Raw genomic sequence first — 556 nt, forward strand, 5'->3', positions numbered from 1 at the left:
GAGCTTCCACGTAGCAGCTGGGAGCCCAGCACTGGTTACACTGACCATTACCACCAGTTACTTGCTATCTGTAGATCACATCTGGAGTAAGGATGAAGTCACTGAGACTGCTCAGGTAAGGAAGACTGGTATTTTGTGGCAGGCAATCCTGGAACTACTCAGCTAAGTGAGACTAATAACATTTGGCTGTGTATGTGGAGAGTTGTGTTCTTTCCATTAAACAAAACGTGACCTCTACAGGTTCTCCTTTTCTGGTGTAAACACAATGTCTACATCAACTGGGGAACCTCTGTACTAGTGCTGCTGATTCCAAATAAAGTAATGGATGACTGGGAGCAGGTGGGACCGTACTGGGTGTTACTGGGAAGTGCCTGTGGGGCAGAGCCTGGCTGTGCCCCAATGCAGCTGGGTCCAGGGGTATTTGTTCCAGCTTTCTCTTCCTCCCCTCCCCCGTGTCCCTCCCCGTCTTGGACACTACTCCAGGACACATTTCCAATGCAGACCTTGCAAAGGGGAGCCCAGTGCTCCCCTCTGTAAACTGCTGCCCAGGTGGGTA

The 556-nt window shown here is 50.9% G+C and overlaps 1 protein-coding gene across 1 annotated transcript in view; it reads left to right on the top strand.

Annotated features, from left to right (window-relative positions):
• LOC103811898 (nuclear factor 1 C-type-like) overlaps positions 1-339 on the top strand; it is a gene marked incomplete at both ends in the record, with an annotated part of 1,072 nt that extends 733 nt beyond the window's left edge. The window contains 2 exons of the mRNA XM_009084897.1: positions 75-115; positions 241-339. Of these exons, the coding sequence (XP_009083145.1) occupies positions 75-115; positions 241-339 (140 nt within the window). The remainder of the gene's footprint in view (positions 1-74; positions 116-240) is intronic.
• Between the last annotated feature and the right edge of the window lie 217 nt (positions 340-556).

Source organism: Acanthisitta chloris, unplaced genomic scaffold, assembly GCF_000695815.1.
Source record: "Acanthisitta chloris isolate BGI_N310 unplaced genomic scaffold, ASM69581v1 scaffold19451, whole genome shotgun sequence".
Taxonomy (NCBI): domain Eukaryota; kingdom Metazoa; phylum Chordata; class Aves; order Passeriformes; family Acanthisittidae; genus Acanthisitta; species Acanthisitta chloris.